General features: G+C 40.3%; 1 protein-coding gene across 7 annotated transcripts in view; it reads right to left on the bottom strand.

Moving 5' to 3' along the window:
• The window catches only part of fgfr2 (fibroblast growth factor receptor 2), a 57,104-nt gene that overhangs the window by 34,866 nt on the left and 2,012 nt on the right, over positions 1–20,226 (bottom strand). For 5 of the 7 annotated variants that reach the window (XM_044136027.1, XM_044136028.1, XM_044136024.1 and 2 more), the window contains 7 exons: positions 18,702–18,964; positions 10,716–10,973; positions 10,322–10,396; positions 8,015–8,184; positions 5,493–5,616; positions 2,517–2,707; positions 2,008–2,143 (listed from right to left, as the gene is read on the bottom strand). In XM_044136027.1, the coding sequence (XP_043991962.1) occupies positions 2,008–2,143; positions 2,517–2,707; positions 5,493–5,616; positions 8,015–8,184; positions 10,322–10,396; positions 10,716–10,973; positions 18,702–18,885 (1,138 nt within the window). In that variant the 5' untranslated portion in view covers positions 18,886–18,964. The remainder of the gene's footprint in view (positions 1–2,007; positions 2,144–2,516; positions 2,708–5,492; positions 5,617–8,014; positions 8,185–10,321; positions 10,397–10,715; positions 10,974–18,701; positions 18,965–20,226) is intronic. The other 2 variants (XM_044136029.1, XM_044136030.1) reach the window with 2 other exon arrangements.

Here is a 20,226-nt window from a genome sequence, read left to right as displayed (position 1 = left end):
ACAGGGATATCAGTAATCCTGCTTTTGTAGAATTTAACAGGCCTTTAGTTGCTTTAACAGTGTCACCAGATTTTAAATCATGACTCAAACTGAACAAGGGAGCCTCCTTCTGTCTGCACTTTGTTTTAATGATGGATACATGCGAGCACAAGCACAAAAACACACCCACTGTTGTCAGAACAGTACGCACTTAACTTCAGATTGCAAAACAAGAGATATCAGCTATTACTTAGGCTGTGTATGATCTAAACCTCCCGTATAATAAAAAGGTTGAGTGTGTGTGTGTAAAAGAGACTGTTTTATTTTTGCAAATCACAAACAAAACTCCTTTGTTAGCTCAGCCAGCCAAACACGCAAGGATGATGCTTTCCAGAGGCTTTTAAATGTGAGGCCATGATGAATAATTTTAAGCATATAATGGGACATTTATTTTGCAACTTTAAACTAGAAGAAAAAAAAATTGTTATAAGAAAAAAAAACATATAAAAAGTAAAGATAAATGTAATGACCTGGTTGCATAATTGTGCATCATTATACTAATTATTTATAGAAGCTTCTCAAAGAATCCATGATGTCATGAGATTGGGGTTTTTTTTCCCTCACTGAACAGATGAATTTCTCAATTTATCAAGGTGGAATTATGCTACTGGAATACTATTAATACAATTCAATTAATATAACTGGAATCACACTATAACAAAGCATATATTTACCAGCATATGAATAAGCCAGATATTCACACAAAAACCAGGACTGAAAATAAAATTAGCTTTGTCTTTTTACCATTAATTTTTTTAAAGTGGAATGAACACATATAAAAGAAATAAATTATAGGAATCAGCAAAAAGAAAAAAAATTAAAACACAACTGAAAAAAAGCTGAATTCTATATATAAGTTTCAATTGAAGTTTCAGTTGCATGGAGAATCAGAACCAAAGTGTAGAGTTTCTAAAAGGACTAAAAGAAGAGTGGAAAAAAAAATCTTCATTTTGTTTTGAATTTGGGAAATCGTCAAGCTGCTCTGGGAGCTCTACTTCCGTCTGGAGTTGCAATAGGCCATCTGTAAGCTACAGTGTCTTCTCTGGGTTTTCAACAGCCTGCCAGCTCACATAATATTGCAAAATATATGGCCCCTGCTGGTCTTATGTTACAGATGTTGAGCAAACTGTATCATTGGAGTAATCTAATGGATGAACTAACCAAAGGAAGAATCGCCTTGCATTACAGCTAATAAAATTCCCTTTCATAAGAGAACAGATCATTATAATGTAGAGCAATCCTAAAAACCTAAAATCACAGAGTATGAAACACAAATGAACAAACAGCTTTCCATACTAGCCTTTGTGTGTAAAAAAGTTATTTTATTGTCTGTAATAACTTTGACTCCCAATCAATCTATCACATGTGTAGATTAACTTAAAGTGATTTCTGTGCCAAAACAGACGTTGTGAGAAACTGTAGTGGAACTGATAGGAGTTTGAGTAGAAGCATTGGAGTAATGCTTTCTCCTTAATGCAGTTAAATCCTCATAAGTAAAACACAGACTGATTACATGAATCATACTTGCACAACCAATTCATGGCTCACTTTTATAAAGTAAGCTGATCTGGTGAGTTGTTTGGACGAACGTATCGATACATGCCTGCACACAGCAGGGTAAAAATGCTGGTCAGAACTGGAGCAGAAACCTCAACATCAAGCAAAATTCTGCCAGGATTTTAGTGCTTCGAAATGCTGTTTTTGTCAAAAGCAGTCATTTCCAACTTTGGAGAATTAGAAATAGACTGAACTTGTGACGCAGCCCTTTTAAATCGCTTTGGCAAATCTCATAGTGGCTGTTCTTAAACTGCTCAAACTTACTGGATTAATAACCATATAAATCTAGATTTAATGAACTCAAATTTATATAAATTAAACTACTTTAGATTAAATTAATTAATGTTGTAAAGAAAGAAGTGATTTTACATACCTGACAGAATTATCAAGTATATTTTCTCAGTGACTTACCTGGGATGACCTTCAGCCAGGCTGACTGGATGGCTTCCCCTTGATGATTGGAGACTCTACAGAGATACTCCCCAGCGTCTTCCTCTGTGACATTGGTGATGGTGAGAAACTCCACGTCTGTGGGAATGTTTGAGCTCTGCAATGCATCAAACAAAATGAGCATCAGTCACAGGAGCACATAGCAACAAAAACAACAGGAGTACACTGCTACCCAATAAATATTGTTTCACCTGTTCATGTGATATGGTAGCTACAATATTACTTGTTTCTGACAAATAAAGTCTATGATTTTTCTAAGATGCATTAACCATAACATAAAAGGTAAATTAAAGCACAACTAAAAGAGCAAGAAACAAAATTATGGCAACATTACGAGCAACATAATGGCAATATACAGTAATAGGTTTCTTATCCGACTTTTAAAGTTCCACTAAAAATAAAGAAAATCACAGGACAAGAGAGGAAAAATGTGTTCAGAGTATAAAATCATAGGGTGGAAAGTGACCTACCTTTAACACTTTGACGTAGGGGGCTCCATCAGGCCCATTACGACTACCATTCCTGGGGATGAGTCTCAGCCACTGGAAGTGAGACTCGCCATAAACATAGACGTTGCACTGGAACTGGGCGTCCTCTCCAATGCGTACCGTGGTATTGGAAAGAAAACCGGCCAGGAGATTTGGCCGGAATGTTTGCCGACCTGTTGAAAGAGAGTTAAAAAAAATTGCACAAGTGGTTAAATAATTGGAGACTGATTTTTATGGTTAATTACTAAAATACGTGGCAGTTTTGGAAAGTGCAGCATCCCATGCATTGTTACACATGTAAACATTTAGTATCCAGTCAAACAGAGGGAGATCTGGGAAACAATCCCCTCTTTCAGACCCCCCCCGGCTTTTATAGTTACCCTGAGGAGTCCCCGCAGCTCCCATACTGTGACATGACTCATAAGCCCAGCAGAGCCTTTCCAAAACAAAACCTTAAGGTAGGTGCAGTGGATTTATTTGTACATGTGTGTTTATGTGTTTTGGAGTTAGTCATCATCAGCCAATGTCAACGGATGAGATTCTACGTTTAATAAAAAGAACAAAACTGGCACAAACTACCATTTAAATTCCAGGAAGTAGGGACTTCTACTGCCTTTCTTTTTTGCTGCCTTTTATAAAATATGTCAAATTCTCTCTCAAGATATCCCCCCTCCTTTCTGCACATTTCTAGGGTTTGCCTTGTTTATTGTCAGTCTTTATTTGCCCCCATTTTTCCAGCATTCCTTACCCTCTCAAATTTTTCCAACTTCGAGAAGGTGGAAATATCAAGCACTCGCTATAAACACCTAACAACATTATTAACTAAGCAAAACCACAGGACTAGAAAGGCTTATGACTATAACTTAGAAGTGTCAAGACCAATAGAATGAACCATAGTTGGTATTCAGTGCATTTTAAAGGTACTATACCCTCTAACTTTTCCACAATTTCTCACAACAAAAACAACTATCTTTAGTGTGTTTTTGTATTAGATTTGTAAGTGCCAGATCATGACAAAGTAGTGCATACATTAGCTGTAAGGTGGAAGAAAAAAGTACACAAAATCAGCTAGTAGTGCCCACTCTATGCAAAACTTGGCCAATAATGTGATTCCATGCCCTATGTTTGGACATTCTATAATTAAAACAAAAAAAAAAGACTTCAGAAGGAATGCATGCACAGAATAACAGAAAAGAGGCACAGAGCCTCATGAGAACAGTAGATACTGCAAAGCTGACCAATATCTACTGTGAAGTTCAAAGACAGAAACCACCCAATAATCCAGCAATTGATGGAGCAATCTGATGGCAGCCATCCCTGGTGACCAGTGAAGGACGTTGAACTCTGAGTAACCTGCCAGCTTGCCTCATGGGGACCTTGGAGGTCAGGTCGAGTAGAGACCCTTGAAATACTTAGTGCGGCACAGAGTAGGATGTGGCTACCCACACAGTGTTGAATAGCTGTGACATGCCATGTGTAGCTGGCCAACTGTGCCCCTTTGTCCACACTCCAGCTTAAACCGGTAAAGTCTGACTTAGTGCTTGTCACTTGGGCAACAAAAAAAGTTTTTTTTCTCTCAATTTCAGCTCTTTTGTATTCTCCATTTGCACCCTGAGCTAATAAAAAAAAATAGGAAAGAGGTTGCAAAGAGGCAGCAGTAACAACAGATCCAGTCATAGAAGAGGTTTATTATTCTGCAGTAAACTAGAATAAAACAGCAAAATCCACTTGGAAAGAGAGTTTTAGTCAAACTAAGAGAGAGGAAGAGCAAGGAATTTCAGTTGATGAGCATGTGTGAATTAGCCATAATGTGTTTCTGCACATATGCCTATAACTTCACATTATGCAAATAGTTTGAAGAAAATAATATCAGTACAATGTAGGCACTAATAAAAATAAATGGAAGTGTGCAACAACTCCAGTTGTCGTTAAATCGTGAAGACGCCTGGATGACGAGTTGGACCACTGCAGCTTCATGTCTTGTCAAGTTATCTATGGTTCACTGACCAGCCTTTAAGAGAACGATTGCAGCAGATAAACCTTTTTGCGTACTGTAGGTTCACAGAGTGGAGAGCAGCAGGTCCAGAGGAGATCAGGTCTATGCCAAATTAGGAGAACAAAGCTGGTGTGAACAAACACACATTGATCTACTACTGTTATCCCACTCTCCCTTGTAGTCTCTGCTGTCTATCGATTCTCCAGAGGGAAAAGCACTCCTTTCTTTCTGAGTTTCAAAGGTCAGGAAAGAGGGATTGACTGAGCTGGGTTTGAACTCACCATGAGCAGTGTTGAGGAGAGCAGCTAAAAGACTGATGACAAACAATCGTCCTTGTTATACCCAAGTTAGCTTTAAAGGATCATTTTGTAGCAGCGGTCCACTATTACAAAGTGTTTACATATTTTTAGAAATGTTGTTAGAAATGCTCACTCTGGTTTCGTGCGTTAGAATTACAACATCAGTGAAGCAGATTTTCATTCTAGGACAAAGTTTCACGATGTTAGCCAAACATCTATGACATATAATTTACATAAAGCAGACAATTTTCTTTCACTTAAATAACATAACAGTGTGCTCATTATTATTACTTATTACAGTAGTAATAGTCTTTATTTATTTGGTGTTATTTTGATGGGTTATTAGCCTTCCACCAGTCTGACCAGGTCTTTGGTTTCTGTAACCTATCTGCAAGATGACATCTGCTTAATAAAGGTAAGCAGATCTAGTAAGCAGATAAAAGCCTTCAAAAATACTTAACTGATATTTAAAGTTTTAAAAAATATTGTAATGTAACGTAATTAAAACATCTCAGCACATCTACTTGTGCAACAATCAAACCGTAAGCCTACACACACACACACACACACACCCTATTCTCCACTCAATGTAGGATGTTTTTTCCTCTGTCAGTTATCCAATTTACTAAGCTTAGCATGTATAATAAAAGTCTGGGTACTGACCCAATACATCCAGAGAGTAGGTGTGGTTGATGGATCCATCCACATTCTCCGCCAAACAGGTGTAGTTTCCCCCGTCCGATGGCATCACGTTCTCCATGATCAACATCCAGGACTGGTGCCGAACCTGTGGTCAAATTACAAATATCACTGAGATCACTGTGGTAAAATTAAAGGACATGACCAAATTTAGCTAAAAGAAAGAAATGGAAGAAGGAGGAATTTGCTGGAAGGTGTGAATGATTATAACTGTTGGAACTTCGCTGTTCGTTGTTCATAAAATTTTCTGAACTTTATGAACCAGGAACAAGTGCTCTTGGCTGCATGTTTTATTTTCTATGACCTCTGAGGTCATAACTTGGTTCTGAAGATGATATAAAACACAACCTAATCTTGTTGGCGTTTCAAGTCTGAATGCTGGAAACATTTGCCGGTTGCTACTTCTAAATTCTAAATATTGTCAGCCATATTGGATTTTGAGGTGTAATTTATGAGAAATCTTAAACTTTTCCCACTTGAAATCCTAGCTGCATAAGATCTGTCTGGTAGATTTTCTAAGTTAGAACTTTAACACTTAAACTCCTGAATAGAAATAGTTCATCTTGTTAAGTCACACACATTAACTAATCTGTTCAGTTCCTAGTTGTTGTTCTATGTTCAAGAAACCTAAACCTAAAGTACAACTATCTATAAAGAAAGTGGTACTTGTAAACATTTGTATGTAGTCATGGGGTATTTCTTTTAAAATGTCTGAGAACCCATAGTCTAATCCTTGTGTGTCTCTACCATTGTATGTAGAACCACCTCCGCAGTCTGTGCTGTTTCAAGCATGCAGTTGTTCAAAATTATTTGCAAGCATAGCTCCTAGTGTGTACGGAAACCACAGGTGTAAGCAAACAATGAGGTTTCCATCCATACACTAAAGAGAGACACTGTAGCTATTGCGTGTACAGGCCTACATTTCACACAATGGGGAGGTAAAACCATGGGGCTGGGCTCAGGCACAGCTTTTGTGAAACATTTGTTGACAAAAAGAGAGGAATGAAATGCCCGCGGTGTAACTGACAGCCTGACTGAATCATTGCTGGTGCTGTTTTTTTCCCTCAGTCTTAATAAAGTTGCTAAAACCTGCAGGGGAAGAAACTTGGGCAGCCACACAACCATGATCTGTACCTTACTTTTCATGGCAGAAAGTTGATTTTCACTTATAAGGCGTTATTTATTAACCATGAGCCTAAGACCTGCTCAGAATCAGTGGTTTTTTTTCATAAATTAGTTGCATAACTCTCATTCTGAATTGTTAATACCTAAATGTAAAGCAATGATTGTTTTCTATGCTTTACAGGTGGCAATCTGATCTGATTTCCAACAAATCTGAACCTCAATTAAAGAGGTGATTAAAACATTAAAAGAAAAATTTAATTTAAATTAAATACATTACAAGCATCAAAGTTACTTTGTATATGGATGCGTGTTGGCAAAGGCAAACTAGTGATATTTGTACCACAGTTTGGTAATCTAAACTGGAGGAAACCTAAGTGGTAGTGTGCAAAGCATAAACAGCAGGGGTAGCAAAACACTAATTTATTCAAGTGGGTTTTTCCTCTAATGAATAAATGTTGCATTTTTATGCTGCTGCAACAAAATTCATAAAGCAGCTTTAATACAAGCAAAATCCCACATAGGAATAACCAGCTAGATTTTAACTACAGCCAGAGGAACATTTTTCTGCATGACTGAATTCCCCTAACAACCTGAACTCAGTTCAACCCTTGAAACTACCTACTTTCTCTATACGTTACTGTCGGACAGCATTTACCCTCTCAGTCCTGGGATTATGTTTCTAATTGATGGGGCTAAAGAACCATTTCATGTTACAGTGAGAGACTCTGCACAGTATCCTGGTGAGACAGAGTCCACGGATGAGCAATTCCAATTTCACACCAGAAACCCTGCCCTCGTTTTCTCTGTCACATCTCCTCCCATCTCTCCAGTGAAGGGTGGAAAGAGGTGAAAGGCCAGTTGGCGTATTATGGTAGGAATAATTTATATTATTCCTTTTTCATATATATATATATAGGTAGAAAATTCTCATTTGATTGGTACAAACTCTTAAAAAGTTTAGAACTCAGTAGTCAAATCAGAAAATGTAATTTTATTTTTTTATTTAAGCTAAAGCACTAAGAAAAAACTCAGATAGCAGAGTTTTCAGAGAGGTTTTGCCCTGTAACAAAATAAAATTGAGTTTCCTGAAATTTTATCCAAATCCAGGCTTTTAATTTATCTGCAAAACCCTCCACCTGGTTTGCTAAGTATTTCAAAGACATTTTGGATCAGTGCAAACATCCAGGTGTTTCAGTAGTAGCTTTCAAATTACGCTGCCGCAGCGTAACATTTAAGATGAAAAGCAGTTCTTCCTCCCCTGAAAGCATATTAAATATGTGTCTTTAAGTAATTTTTTTAAAAATGACAAATTTCATGTTAAGTTCTTGGATTCTTGGATTCTTGGACTTCTTGGATTTTACCTTATATCCTCCCTTGCGTTCCTCCTGGCGAAGAGGCCTGCCGTTTTTAAGCCAACGAAGGGTTGGCTGAGGATATCCTCCAGCAGCACAGCGGAACTTCACTGTGGTGGCAGCTGGCACCACGTGAAAATTGTACTTCATCTTTTCTGGTGAAGTCCAGTATGGCGCACCTGCAACCAGATAACAAGCTATGTTCAGTCATTCCCTGACAGCGTCGACTCTTTCAACAGTTCCAAAATGCGCTGGTTTAGTCCAGAGGCATGAAGGAGCGTGTCTGCAGAAGAATCCAACCTGAACCGTTCTTAAAGAGGCCCCCTTTTTTTCTTGGCAACACTATCCAAACTGCCGTCTGCACAACATGACCTAAAGCTCTGAACTTCCACGACTAAACAAAAACACACTTTTCCTGTGGGCTCTGCAGGGAGCAACAGAGACCAAAAAAAGATCAGCTCAGGGGCTGGGTGTTACTACAGGGGTAATCAGACCATCACATTCAATTTTTATCTCGATCCACTTAACAGTTTTTTTCCTACTCCTATTTCCTCCAATTACTATAGCTACCCTGTAAATCACTCAGCTATATACGGACGACATAGCTGGAGATACTTATCACGCCTGAAAAATCATTATGTCCGTCCATTGGAGAACATTTCTAAAGCTTTTTAATAATGAAATGCAGTTCCATCATTCCACATATCGATATCTACTGTCTTTCTTGGGTTTTGTGCTCATATATTTCTATCTTCAGTCTCTCTGCAGCTGGGACTGTGATTGTCTAAGCAGATGGGACTGAAGACTGCAAGAGACACTCAAAGACAAACAACAACCCAAACGGTCCTCCACACCACCACTTCCTCTTCTTTTGGCCGGAGTGCAAGTGACAGAGGGAATACCCACAGATAACACCATGACTCATTAAAGCAGCAATGCCCCAGGAGAATATTTGCTCCAAGATTTACTGGATGTCTAATCTATGTATTATCAGACGCTTCTCATCTTGCAGCAACAGTCCAGACCGGACATGTCCAGCATAGTTGCATGGCTGTTTCAGAAATGCTTTTCCCTTCCTCAATGAGAGGAAAGGAGAAATCTTCACCTCTCGGTTCTTTTGCTTTTTCTGTGAAAGAATTATACAGACTGTGGCTTTTCTGCAGTTCTTATAACATTCTGGAAAATGTAGTACAAAATCGCCATAAATTGAATCTTGAATCGTTACTGGCTCTTATTTTGTGCAGGTTCCATACATTGAACAATACTGGATCTGGCTTTTAGTATTTATCTAAACCAAAATAAATCGACTCTATTTCAACATCTATAACCACTGACCAGATTTGTAATGACTTGTAAATATAGATTGGAATACAGATTCTTTAAAGCAATCTTTGTAAATGTTAAAAGTTAAAAAATAAGAAGTTTTAGTCCTTTGTTTTAGATTTTGTGTTTAAGAAGCGCAGATCCAGTGGAATTTAAATCTGGTTCTGAATTTAAAGTTTTATTGGTTTTTTTAGAGACTAACAAAGCAGTGACATAGCCCTTCCTGGATTTGGAACAAGTATGCATTCAATCAGTAAGTTAAAAAAGCAAAATAATAATATATAAAATGTTCATATTAACCTGTGGTGTGGCTAATCCAAGATGGGATTTATCATTAAAATATAAATCAGGTTTTAGTTGATTTTATTTCAGTAAAAAAAATAAAAAATAAATAAATAATTGTTTTTCGTACCAAACATTTTTCCATTCCAATTAAATTTTTTTTCTTTACCTATCCACACCTGGAGAAATGATAAACACACATTCCATGCTTTACCAGACTTTTCAAGACAGTGTAGGAACCCTGTAAAACCGAAGCCCTAGTCGGAACATCAGGTCCCAACTAGGTGAAAGATGCCGTTTCCCATCTTGTCTATCCAAAGCAACAGAACCATCAGACCTCTCTACAGATGAGGCCAAACTGTCTCTCTGGCCCAACTGCTGTGGCCCCCAGTCTTTCAGTAAGCCTTGTGCATCCGGTCTCTCGCTCATGCACGGCTGTTTGTCCTTAGCTGGCCCCGGGTAAGCTGAGGTTATCTAACTCCGGCGCTGAGTCAAGATTTTTTCCCCTCAAAGTTTCTCCAGAAAGCTAAATCCATCAATGTCCTTGAAGTTTACATATTACAGTTCACTTGTTCCTCCTTTTTTTTATTGTAGCACTGACAGAAGCTCCACTTGCAATGTTTTCTGAAAAAGTCAATATGGAGACCTGGTACTAAAGTAGTAGCTCCTGCATCGCATGTCGAGTTTCTAGTTCATTCATCCCATACTCACTTAACTGAACGCTGTCCGCCCAAGTGTCCTCTGACCGGTCTGTATCGTCCTCATCGTCCCCCGACCAGGTTGCATCTGCACAGAGTATCCATGGTTACCATCAACTATTCACTCAACTCATACGCACAAATCCCATCAAGCATCCAGAGACCTCCAGAGTTAGAAATCCTATTGGTTTTTTGAGGGTCAACTTTCAGTTCAGTCTTCTGGTCAATCAGGTTGTCGACTATTACTGCTAACCACACACCAAAATCTTCAGCAGATTCTGTTCAAAAAGACAAAATCTTCCTCCACTTCATCCCAAATCCACAACCACTTTCTGAGCTCAGCCAAGTCCTCCCCACCCAACCATCTGTCCTGCTCTGATCTGTCCTGCTCTGTCTCCCTGACTCACCTGTGACATTGACTATGAAGCAGACCGTGTCTTTGCCCACGCTGGTGCAGGCATACAGGCCAGAGTCCTTGGGCATGGCATCACGAATCTGCAGCACCTCCTGTTCTATCAGTGTGCGGTTGTTGGTGCCCAGAGAGCCGCCATCTTTGGTCCAAGTGATGGTCCCCGTCACCGGCAGAGGACAACTCAGCTTCAGCACCTCGCCCGGGTGCACTGAGCACACCATGGGCTTAAAAATTTGGTATTTGTTCGACGCCTCTGCAGAGCAAATGGGGAAGGTGGAAGTTGGGGGAGGAGGGAGAAAAGGGTTGAAGCAGAGACAGAGTGCACAAAGAGGAGGAACAACAAGATGAGAGAGGAAGAAACAAGCCATAGTTTTGGAACTAAAACACCACACACCATTTAAATCAACTTATGCAGGAGGAGAATTGAGGGAAGGAAAAAGTCCAATTATAAGAAACCATAAAACTAGAATTTATCCACTAGCTCAGTCAGTCATTTGAAATGGATCCCATGGAAGCCCAGTTTAGTTATCAGTTGATTTGCATAATCAGCAAATAGATTCATGCAATATCTGCGATAGCAGCCAGTGTGGAGAAAATCCTAACAATTACTGTGAGCAGGTGAGTGTTAGTAATCTGCGTGTCCACACATTCCTGTCCAACCTCTAACGAGGTTAGTATAGATGCCAGGCAGGCAAACTGGTGTGCAACTACAAGCACTGAAGGTAGCAGAATGTCAGCCTGTAAGAGAGGGAAAGCAGCGAGAAAGGTCTGGCGGAAACGCTTGTCAGGCAGGGGATCTAGGAAGGTAGGGGGAGAACCCTTCTTCTATGAGTTTGTTTCTGATTTCCACTGTGCAACTAACCTAAAAAATTCCTGACCTGGCCTGCTCTTCTGTTTTCTCTCATCTTCACTCTGCTTCATAATTCCTTGGCCATGAAATACCTACATCCCCTACACAGGATGTGCAAAACTCAGCCAACAATCAAGAAGTACAAAGTAATGGAACCAAAGTGCAATAAAATCTACATTTCTTGGAGGACAACCAAATTTGCCAGCCAGCATATACAAGTCCAGAATGAGGAGGGAAGAGGGCTTCCAATCCATGAAGAAAAGTAAGGAACTCTAGGATCGGAGACAAACTCATGTAACCCTGAAATTAATTATCTCACTTGACATGTAAATAAGGCTTAAAACTTGCTACACTTTCACTGCCTTCTGAAAATATTAACATTTGCCACTTTACACCAGCAAACACCCTATTTCTATTTAACAGAAGATAGTGAAAGTTGAAGTATTTTCACCAAATAAAAAATCTCAAAAGCTTTCAACCCCATATGAAATCAATTTCTCTTAACAGAACTAGCAGATTTGTCAGTAGTTTCTCCTCCATGAGCTGACTCTCTGCAGCTCCTTTAAGGTCCTGTTGCTCTGACTAATACTCTGCTTGCCTATGAAATTAGGGCCACACTGTTTCCAGTGTTGAATGGTGGAGGGAACAGTGTCCCATGAGATATATAAAGCTTGGGATATTGTTTTATTGCCTAACTCTGCTCTAAGCCTCTCTACAACTTGACCCCTGCGGTGTGTTTCTTGGTCTTCATGATGCTGCTTGTTCACCAATGTACTCTAGGAATCCTCTGATGCCTTTGCAGAACAAACTGATGCAATTTAATTTCTGAAAGCAATTGTTTGCACTGGATTCTATTTAGGGCTATCACATCAAGATTTTATGTGTAAGAATATTTTTCCTTCCACTTTATTAATAACCAGTTTTTATTTCAATCTAGTTGTCATTTGTGTATGTGTTTCAATATATCAGTGATAGACTGCCTAGAAGACATGTCAGCGGTGTGATTGTTTCGAAAAGTTAGGTAAATATTAATATAATGTCAGTAAATAAACAATTACAGCAATATTAATATCAAATGTCAACATAAGTCCAAGTTCTCATATCAGTGCCACCCTATTCAAGAGGTGTGAATATTTTTGCAGGTAAAACTGGAAGGAAGGCAATTTTTTTTCTCTCGGGTGAAAATGCAGCAATTTCCAAATGCTATGTGTTTGTTGGAAACAGCTTAAGAACAAACCTGTTTAGAAAGATTGAAGAGAGGAAAAAAGCAGCAATGGAAAAGCGAACAAAACAAGCCAATGGTAAATGAGGAGAGTTTTGGCTGGAGCCTGATAAGTATAATTATAGAGGCAAAAAAAACTCCCAGATTCTCCCTACCTCAGTGCACCTTTTCAACAACACCCCCACCTGAATCCTATGTGCTTGCGGTGTGTGTCTGAGTGTGTCAGTGAAAAATACCAGAATGCATGAAACACACACACATCACCGTTGAAAGGTTTGGGAAAGTCATTGGACAACAATTCAGAAGTTGGGGCATGTGTGCAAACTTTGAAACGGTCCCCTCAGGCAAAGAGGCAGGTACAGTTCCAACATTGTCTTTGTTGCTACTAAAGCGGAAATAATTAACCCCTCCCTTCCCAGAAAGCCCTGAATGTGTGGTCTGATAGGAGGAGGGTCAGGTTGATTGATGGGGAGCTGTCTCCGCTACCTTTTTACAACATTTCTACACCACAAGCCTCCGCTTTGGCGTTGCAGCTGCTGCAAGATTTTTCCATTTATTAGTGTTTTAAATAAGTAACTGCTGGGATGCGGGTGTGGAGAACTTTAAGATGATCCTGACATAACAAAGCAACACCTGGGATGTGAATACACAAGTACAAAAGGAGTGGAAATAAATTTCTCCAAATCTTATTAAAGGAAGCATGCAGGTGTTAGTTTTGCCATCCTCCATTTCTCGTCACTGCTGTGTGCATCTGTCTCCCTCCATCAATCCCTCCTTCTCTTCTTCTGCCCTCCCTTTCCGCTTTGTCCTCTCCTTCCCTCTTCCCACACATCTTCAACCCCCACCGTACTCCCACTAGTGACCCCGCTGACCTAACCCTGACCCCTCTATAACCTGTTGACACCTCTCCAACATACCTGATTGTTCATGGGAACCTCTGACATTCGAAGAAGAGCGCACACAGGAACACCATTAGAACAAAGAGTTTGAATCGATTGCATACACTTTCAATAATTCTCATTTCCCACTAAGCAGCTCTACTCCTCCTTGCCACTTTCATCTGTGTTCTTTTGCCCATGCAATTATATTTCAAAACTCACTTAGTGTCTCATTTTTCAAAAGCTACAACAGGTTTCAGGCAGTCCCTCCTCGTTCCTATTGACGCTGGCAGTAATTAGACCTGCAGCCTGACTGCAGTGAAATGCACACTGCAAAAACAGAAAATCTTACCCAGTATTTTTGGTCTAGTTTCTAGTGCAAATTTCTTAGTACACTTGAAATAATACAAAACTAACTTACAAGTAACTTTTCTGCAAGACATATCAGCTTGTTTTGGCAGTACAACTGTTCTCAGTCAGTCTTGCTATCTTTCAGTTTGGCACAAACCAGGATGTGGTTATTAGTTGTATTCTTCTGAGTTGATCCATCTGTTATTTATTTCCACTTAGCTTTGCAGGTCATGGCAGCTTTGGTGCCTATCTCCAACTATTACCAGGTGAGAGGGAGGATATTCCCTGGACAGGTCACCAGTAAGGAAACTAACTTTTAGCATCACAGGTACAATGCCCTGAAAGGGAAAATCACACCAGACCAAAATCAAACTAACACTCCACACTGCATGATTTTATTTACAATCATGCACTACTGTATGATGACCTGTCACAAAATGCATTGAAATTTTTAAAAATGTGATAGTGACCATATGAAGCTGCATGTGCTTCATCCAGTATGTTTAGATAAACTGAATTAACCGGTAGCTTTTTAACAGACCTACATGCATGAGCCAAATTAGTTTGGTTTAAGGCAGTCATCTTTATCTATGAGTACTTTTGATTTCTCCTTTCCTTTCTCGTCCGACACCTGAGCGTGCCGATTCTGATTCCCATCTGCATCCTGCTGCAGCCCAAACCGCCCAATCTGGCACAGGCAGAAGCTTTTCCAGGCTTCTTATCAGGCCAGCGTGAGGTGGGCCACCGCAGCGACAAGCCAAGGCAAACAACACACTGGGACCTTCACTACCAACACCACCAACGGTAAGTTAATAAAAGTCCTCGTGTGAAAGCTGTGCATCCAGTCCAAAAAGCCCCCACCCCAAATCCTGTTGCTCACTATCACGCGCACCTACACACGCGCACCTACACCCCTACACACACACACACACACGCACACGCACGCACACGCACCCACACACAGTGTATTTATGTAGAGTTCAGTTCCACTGTCAAAGCCACACACTCCAGAAACACACTGCATGTCATTAACTGGCCAGCTGACACTTTTATGCATTTACAACTGCACTCCTACTGTGTAAATACCAGGGTGTTACAGATAGGCAGGTCTGTACCTCATTCTAACACAAAAACACTCTTACACAAAGCTTTTCACTTGTTTAGCATGAGCTCATTTTGTAGCTAATTGCTGAAAAAAATCAGATAGCAAAATACCTTCCAGAACGCTTCACAATAATTTATAATCCTTAAATTCATCTTATTCCAGTGTCTGTCTAAGCATTGGGTCTCTTCCTTCGTGTACAATGGAACCTAGATTTATTTAACTACTGAAGTATTTTGGAAAAACCGCCTCTCTGCTGAACAGAGCGGGTTTTTTTAGGAACAGAGTTTGGCAGCAGCTTCAGGAACGCAGAGCCAAACTATGAGCCGACTTCAGTCAGCTGTTCTCATTCCAGGGTGCCTGGTGCCATGTTCATCCCACATGAAATACAAAAGGCACCCAATGTCAAAGACACACACCTTTCAGATTAGGCTTCATTGCTGTTCGGTTCTGTCAGTGCATTTTAATCGCTGTGCAAACGGAGAGCGCCTGGATGATGTAAACACTCCCGTAGATACTGAAGCGTCTGCAGCAACAACAATGGGTCTGTTGTGGAGGCTGTAGCCAGCGAGCTCGCTCCACTTCTTCTGTTACAGCGGCTACAGGTAAACAAACTAGCAGGGCCACCGGAGGTGCAGGCGTGGGCTCAAAGGAGACAAGACTGATATGCAATCTGAAGCATCTCCAGCAATCTGTGCTCCTCCACACACACACATGCAGGCAGCGGTGGGACCCGAGCTGTGGGGCTGCAAGGGGTGGAGCTGCTGAAAATACTAAACATCTCTAAAGGGGAGGTTGTTGTTAGGTTAGAGAAAAACGAGGTATTGGTATTCTGTCTCTTTAACATCTTCTTACTACAGGTACCAAGTCACTCTGATTCAATCAAGTGAAGCCATTCAAGCTGAACAGAGAAACTGACTCAGATAAGATTGGACTGTGCACGTCTTGCAATATAATGGAAAAGAATTTGTTGAACTTCCTCCAATATCGTCAAGTTCAGTCACTTTTACTCTGAAACATCTGAATAAAATCCAGGCCTACCAATTACCTTCTGAAATCACCCAGTCTGGAAAATTAGTAAGCCATTAGCAGCATCATGCTGTGGGAATGCATTTCTTCAACACTGACAGGGAAACAATCAGAGAAGATGGAAAAATTGAGACAAAAACTCTGACTCTGCCACACAAAACTTGAGCAAGGAATAGAGGCTCAGTAAAAGTTCAAACCTGAATCCAACTGAGAATCTTTGGCAATGTTTTAAAATGATACTCACAACTAAATCTGCAGCCATTAAGCAATTAATCGGATAATTTTTAAAAATGAGCTAAATTGCCATTTTGATGATTTATATTCAGCTTTGTTTAAAGAGACATCATAATGCATTTGATTTATGGTTTCAGTTGTGTGTGATTTTTGTTTTCATTTATTTCTTGTCTTTGGCTGTTGTGTTTTATTTTAGACATTGAGATATCTTCCGGGTCCAGTGAGAAGTGTTCTTTGCAAAAATTAAAGTTAATTGGTCTTCGAGATGGAGAACGTGCAGCATACTGCTTGAAAATGGACTCAACAACCAAATCATTTATCGCAGCAACTACAAAGGCAATTTATCACCTACCTAAGTTTGTTATTGTGATAGGCCTATTCACAACCACAGTCAAACAGATATGTCTAAGCCTGAGGTGATATGCAAAGAAAGATGGTCATTAACTTCAGTCTCTAGATGCATGAAGGGTTTTATTTAGGGGTAATAGAGTAGAGTTAAATACAAATTGACATGTTTTGAAAAGTCACATATCACTTTCCTTCTACTTTGCATAAGTAGGCAGCACTTTGTGCTGGGTTATGAATTAAGATCACAATAAAATGCATCAAAGGTTGTGCTTATATCTTGACTACCTGTGTGGTATACATTCTTTTGCAAAGCCCTACATGCCTCACCATGTGATACCTCGAAGGTCTACCCATCTTAATCTCCAGTCACATGACTTCACCGCTGACCAACTTTCTGTAATCTTTCCAAGAGAAGGAGAAGTCAAATGTGCACTAGAACTTTCCTAGAGGATTGTGTAATGCTGTGAAGCTCGCTCCGTCCTCCCTGTGGCCACATAGCGTAGCGTTGGAGCCATGTGGGGGCTCTGAACTCACCAGCATGGAGCCAAACAGTCTGGCATAGAACAACGAAAACAACAGGAGACAGCAGTTCAGGCAGCCTCTCATCAAGGTAGGCAAGAGGGATACTCTGACCTCCGGGGGAAAGGGCAAAAGTAGGTAGAGTGTGGGTGTGAAGGAGAAGGGGGTTGTGGTTAAAAAAGTGATGCTCCCTTGTTGGCCTAACTTAAAATTAGCATCCTGATTAAAGCCTGAGAACAAAGAGCTGTGGAATGCGGTTTACCATCCGTCACAACAACTAATTAACTTGTCTCTAACCAGACTGAGCCTAAAAATACTAGAAAATTACACTACAGCAGTGCAAAGCAAGTTTCTGAAGCTTCAGGAACGATGCGTTTGGAGTAACGCAGCAGAACTTTCTCTCCTCACCCTCTGTGTTCCTCTTCTAATGCAGGAAGGTTTAGTACAGGGATGCCAGGATAAACACAGTCCCACCCTCGGTTTCCCACACACACACACACGCACACACACCCACCAGAGGGTCACAAACCTGGCTTTAACACTCAATCACACCCTGGACCAGCAGAGACGTCAGTGAGGGAAAACAGAAAAGTGTGAATCACTCACCCCCTGGTGTGGAAAACAACACCTCATTCCTCTGAAGTAAATGATTCCCTTTTGTTTGTTTAATTAAATCACAAACTCAGTGGGAACTTGCAGATTTGTAATACTCTCCGAACACTTGACATCTATGCATTATTTTTTTATGGAAGAATATATTATCTTCCTTTTTTCAGCTCAAAGAGTGGAGCCAAATTTTACTAAAATTTACTAAAATAAGATTAGGATTGGATCAATCCCAAACACCTTCCAGCTACAACAAACATTTTTATGTGGACATCCCTCCACCGTTTACCGTTCAGACATCATCTCACATTGTTTAAGACAGGAAGCAACATTGTTTGTTTCATCTCTGTTCTATAAACATTTGTGTGAGGTAAAAAATTGGTCACTGTTTGTCCCAAAATTGTGTTTTGAATATAATTTTACTGTACCAAAGTCAAAAAGAAGGAGTCCATTGCTGACAGAAATTTAAAAAGGTGCTTGTTATGCAGACTGTTATGCCTTTCTACTGTTCTGCTCTTTAAAGCAGAACCAGCTGATAAAAGCTGGTTAGTCAGGCAACCTGCAACATAAACATGGCACTCAGCTTTAGTTTTAAAACAGCATTGATATAAAAACAGTGATGTGTGCCGTTCCTTTGGTTTGCACTTGATAAAATACTTCATCAAATTTGCCTTTCTTGTGTGTAAAGAAACGTGCAGGAACCTTCTTTCAGCCAACTGACTGGCAGTGCTTTGCCTAGGCCAAAAAAAGCTCAAATATTGCAACGAATCCAAAAGCATGAAACAAAATGTGTGTATATCGTCACATGTGTTCCTCCCCAGGCTATTGCTCATGCTGCTCACCTTCAGGTTCCACGCTGGTCTCCTCCTCCCTGGTGGCGGTGATGGGCGGCCGGGCCACGCTGACGCTCAGCAGAGACAGCAAGACGGCGGCCAGAAGCCAGACCCACAAGGCCATCCCGTCAGAGGGGGACAGGGCTCCCCATGACCCCCTTCTCCACCACCTCCCCCTGGACACTGATCCCATCTGAGGGGGTCCGCCCAACCATCAACTGCTGCGGTGGGGGTCAGCCTGTCACTCTCTGGAAATCACCCAGTCGCCTGGACTAGGAGGTGAAGGAGAAAGAAGGATTTTTGAATAAGAGGAGAGACGGAGACATTTTTGTTTAAACAGCAACAAGAAATACTTGATTTTATTGCTTATGTGGAAACTGGTCCTAGTTTAGATTGACTTTATTTTTGGAGTGGAGAAAGTAGAGAAATGCTGTCAAACAAGCCATACCACAGGCATACCGAAGCTGTGAGGCGGCGCAGCCACAATGTGTCTCCACTCATGGTAATCATATGGATTGAGGGTATATCGTGACAGCTTTAACAGTGTTTTTAAGCGGCGTCCAGTCTAACCAGTTTGGTCTTTCTCCAAGTCCCGTGGCAGCAGCATTTCAAAGCTCAGATTCCAAAATCTTTATTCAATTTCACACAAGTCTGAAATGGAAAAATTGCTCCAACACCGTCACCGGTTCCATTTTAGCATACTCATATATTTTTTTCCCCCCTCTTTCAACTCAAACAAGTAAATATTTGTGAGTGATGAGGTGCAGCAGGTCTTAAAAAGCTTAGCTACCTTCTTCACTTCACTGTCATGTGCAACAGATGCACCAAACCTGTTGCCTTCCCTGCTGCTGCTGCTGTTAATTGTTTTTAATAACATTCCCTTGACTCGATTATGAGACCAGCTTTAACAGAAAGGCAATATTTCAATACTGGGACACACACGCATCAGCCTGTTTAGCAGGACATCTGCGGTTGAAGCGCGGTTTAAGTGTCTCTGGAGGTTTGCTCAAGTCACGCTTCCCTGCACTCCCTCTTCTCCAGCTGGACATATCGGCTGGTTTCACCCTCAGACACATCTCATTCTGGCTTTTTCAACAGAAATAGCATCTTACACATTTTTCCATTTTAAACTTCCACAATTTTTCACACTTAATTTTCAAAGTGTTAGGTTTTTCCATCAGTTTTGTCAACACTCCAGACATTTTAAGCACATCAAATTTACCCAGTTGGGATTTATTCCACTCATCAGCTCTATTTCAAATCAACACATAAATATAAAACAGATTTCTTAAAGCACAACTAGTGAGGCTTTCATTCTGTTTGCAAAAGTTCAAAAACAATAATGGTGCTGTTTGGTATATAAGCAAGACCCAGTTTAAAGAGGCAAGTTTAAACCTTGATAAAGGATTTTATAGAGGCCACAGAGAAGTGAAATTTCTCTGTTTAATCGTTTCTAATAAATATGTTTTCAGTCATTTTCCATCAGTAACTCAAAACCAAACTGACAATAAGAAAATTTATGTTAGGATGAGGG

Source organism: Gambusia affinis, linkage group LG13, assembly GCF_019740435.1.
Source record: "Gambusia affinis linkage group LG13, SWU_Gaff_1.0, whole genome shotgun sequence".
Classification (NCBI taxonomy): domain Eukaryota; kingdom Metazoa; phylum Chordata; class Actinopteri; order Cyprinodontiformes; family Poeciliidae; genus Gambusia; species Gambusia affinis.
The sequence above is the reverse complement of the archived record's forward strand: the minus strand, read 5'-3'. Positions and strand labels throughout refer to the sequence as shown.